Raw genomic sequence first — 2,196 nt, 5'->3', positions numbered from 1 at the left:
AGCCCCCCTTCCGGCCCAGCCCCCCCCACTGTGCTCCCTCCTCCTTCCACATTCCGGCCACCCCAGCCCCGCTCTCCGGTCTCCCCAGGTGGGGTCCCCCTCAGCCCTGGCCGACAGGGACACAGAGCAGCGGCTGCTGGAGGCCTCCAGGCGCTCGGGCCATTCTGTGTTTGTGGCCCGGGGCGCCTTGTGGGGAGCCGAGGACATAGCCCGGCTGGATGCATCCGGGGGGCTCCAGGTAAGGAGGGGGCCGAGGCTGCCCCGGGCAGGGCTGGGACTCCGGGGAAGCTGAGCGCCAAACTGTACCCTCAGAGCCTCCGCATCACCATGGCGACACACCCCGCCGGCTTCCGGCTGGAGGGCTCCCTGGGCCAGGGGCCACGCCAGGGGCCTCGGACTGTGCTCTACGAGGGGCCCGTCCGCGGGCTCTGCCCCTCGGCCCCCCGCAATTCCAACACCATGGCGGCTGCCGCCCTGGCGGCCCCGAGCCTCGGCTTTGACGGAGTGGTTGGCGTCCTGGTCTCGGACCTCAGGTGAGCTGGGCTGGGCCAGAGGGGGAAGGGAGGCCCGGCGGCCGGGGGTGCGGGGGGCGCCCCATACCCACCCGGGACCCTGCCCCCTAGTCTGGTCGACCGGCACGTCATAGATGTCGAGTTGAGCGGCCCTCCGGGCCCCAGCGGCCAGAGCTTCTGCCTCCGGACCCGGCGAGAAAACCCAGCGGAGCCCGGGGCCGTCACTGGCTCCGCCACCCTGACCACGTTCTGGGGCAGCCTCCTGGGTAAGGCCCGGGCCCGGCCCCGCCCCTCCTCGGCCCCTGGTCCTGAAGCCTTGGACAGCTCCTCTGGCCGGCCCTAAGGAGGCTGCGAGCCCAGCTACAGCCTGGTTAGGGCCCCGGGCCAGAGGACGGAAGCCAACCGTGCCCAGGCCTGCCCCGATAGCCCGCGGGGCCTGGCAGGGCACCTCAGGGCTTCCCTCTACTTTGTGCCCAGGGCAAGGCCGGGCCTCTTCCCTGTCTGTGCCCCCCCCCCCCACTGAACTGAAAGGAGCGCACCAGAGTAGGGCCTGAGCGCCGAGCTGCCAGACAAAGAGGAGACCTTCGGGCCGCTAATCTACTCCCCCTGGCACAGATGAGACCACCAGGCAGGCGCCGGTGACGTGACTTGCCCAAGGTCTCCTAGCGAGGGAAGGTCCGAGGTGGGATTGGAACCCCGCGTTCCTGCCTCCAGGCTCAGCGTTCTCTCTGTTCTGGAGAGTCCTGCTGGGCTTGGCAGAGACCCCGCAGAGATGCTAGAGACCCGGGTGATGTGGGACTGGCCTTGAAGGGGAGACACGTCCTGGGCCCCAAGGGTGGGTGTTCCGGGGTGGGGAGGGCCGGGACTGAGCCGGTGTCTTTCTGTCTGCAGCCTGCGGCAGCCCCCACACCTCCGAAGCTGGCCTCCGGCTGTGTTGAAGCAGCTGCCGCTGCCGCCGCCGCCACAGCTCTGGACTGTGCCTCAGTTTCCCCTTTCTCACGCAGCCAATAAAATGTGGGGCTTCTTTGCCAGAATAGAAATACTTCGTCTCCTCAGGGGCTTTGTACGGGGACAAAGAGCAGCGATGGAGGGGACCCCGACCTGGGGCTGAATCCCGGGGAGGAATGCCCAGATCACGGCCCGGGGCTTGCTTATTGTCTGCTCCCAGTTGCTTCCCCCCATCAGCTCAGGGTTCGGCCCTTTGTGGGGGACGAGGGAGGAGCAGGATCGAGGGCTCCAGCATTCGTGGTCACTCCTGGCTACCCACCCCGGGCCCTGGGACGGCCTAGTTGGCCAGCATTTTGTCTGAGAATGCTCTGGGAGTCTCAGTGGACCACGTGCCTCCAGTGTGTGGCTGGGACAGAAGGGGCGCGTGTTGCCTGGAGGCAGCCCAGTAGATCGTCCTCTGCTTCAGTTTTCCCACATGTTCTTGTCCGTCCCTCACTCCCCTCCCCCTCGCGGGACCCGCCCCACCATGCGCTTGTCCCCAGTCTGTGTCCCTGTTTCCCCACTATGAACTTTGCGTTACTCCGACTCCGCCCTTCAGCTTCCCGAGGGATTCTGGGAAGGCGACCGCAGGTCCGTCCCCGGAAGCTTCGGGGAAGGCTGGGCTCCGAGGGGGCAGCCGCGTTGCCTCCTGGGAAGTTGAGTCCCGCCTTGTCCCGCGTTATGCGGCGGGTCTTCT

At 67.8% G+C, this 2,196-nt stretch overlaps 1 protein-coding gene across 1 annotated transcript; it reads left to right on the top strand.

Moving 5' to 3' along the window:
• Positions 1–37: 37 nt before the first annotated feature.
• Positions 38–1,552, top strand: ASPDH (aspartate dehydrogenase domain containing; the record flags this gene model as incomplete). Its single annotated transcript, XM_044684041.1, has 4 exons — positions 38–238; positions 313–533; positions 624–778; positions 1,404–1,552. Coding segments are annotated over 4 exons (624 nt in total), but the record flags the coding sequence as incomplete, so codon positions are not given.
• Between the last annotated feature and the right edge of the window lie 644 nt (positions 1,553–2,196).

Source organism: Gracilinanus agilis, unplaced genomic scaffold, assembly GCF_016433145.1.
Source record: "Gracilinanus agilis isolate LMUSP501 unplaced genomic scaffold, AgileGrace unplaced_scaffold40997, whole genome shotgun sequence".
Taxonomy (NCBI): Eukaryota; Metazoa; Chordata; class Mammalia; order Didelphimorphia; family Didelphidae; genus Gracilinanus; species Gracilinanus agilis.
This window is presented reverse-complemented; position numbering and strand designations above follow the sequence as displayed.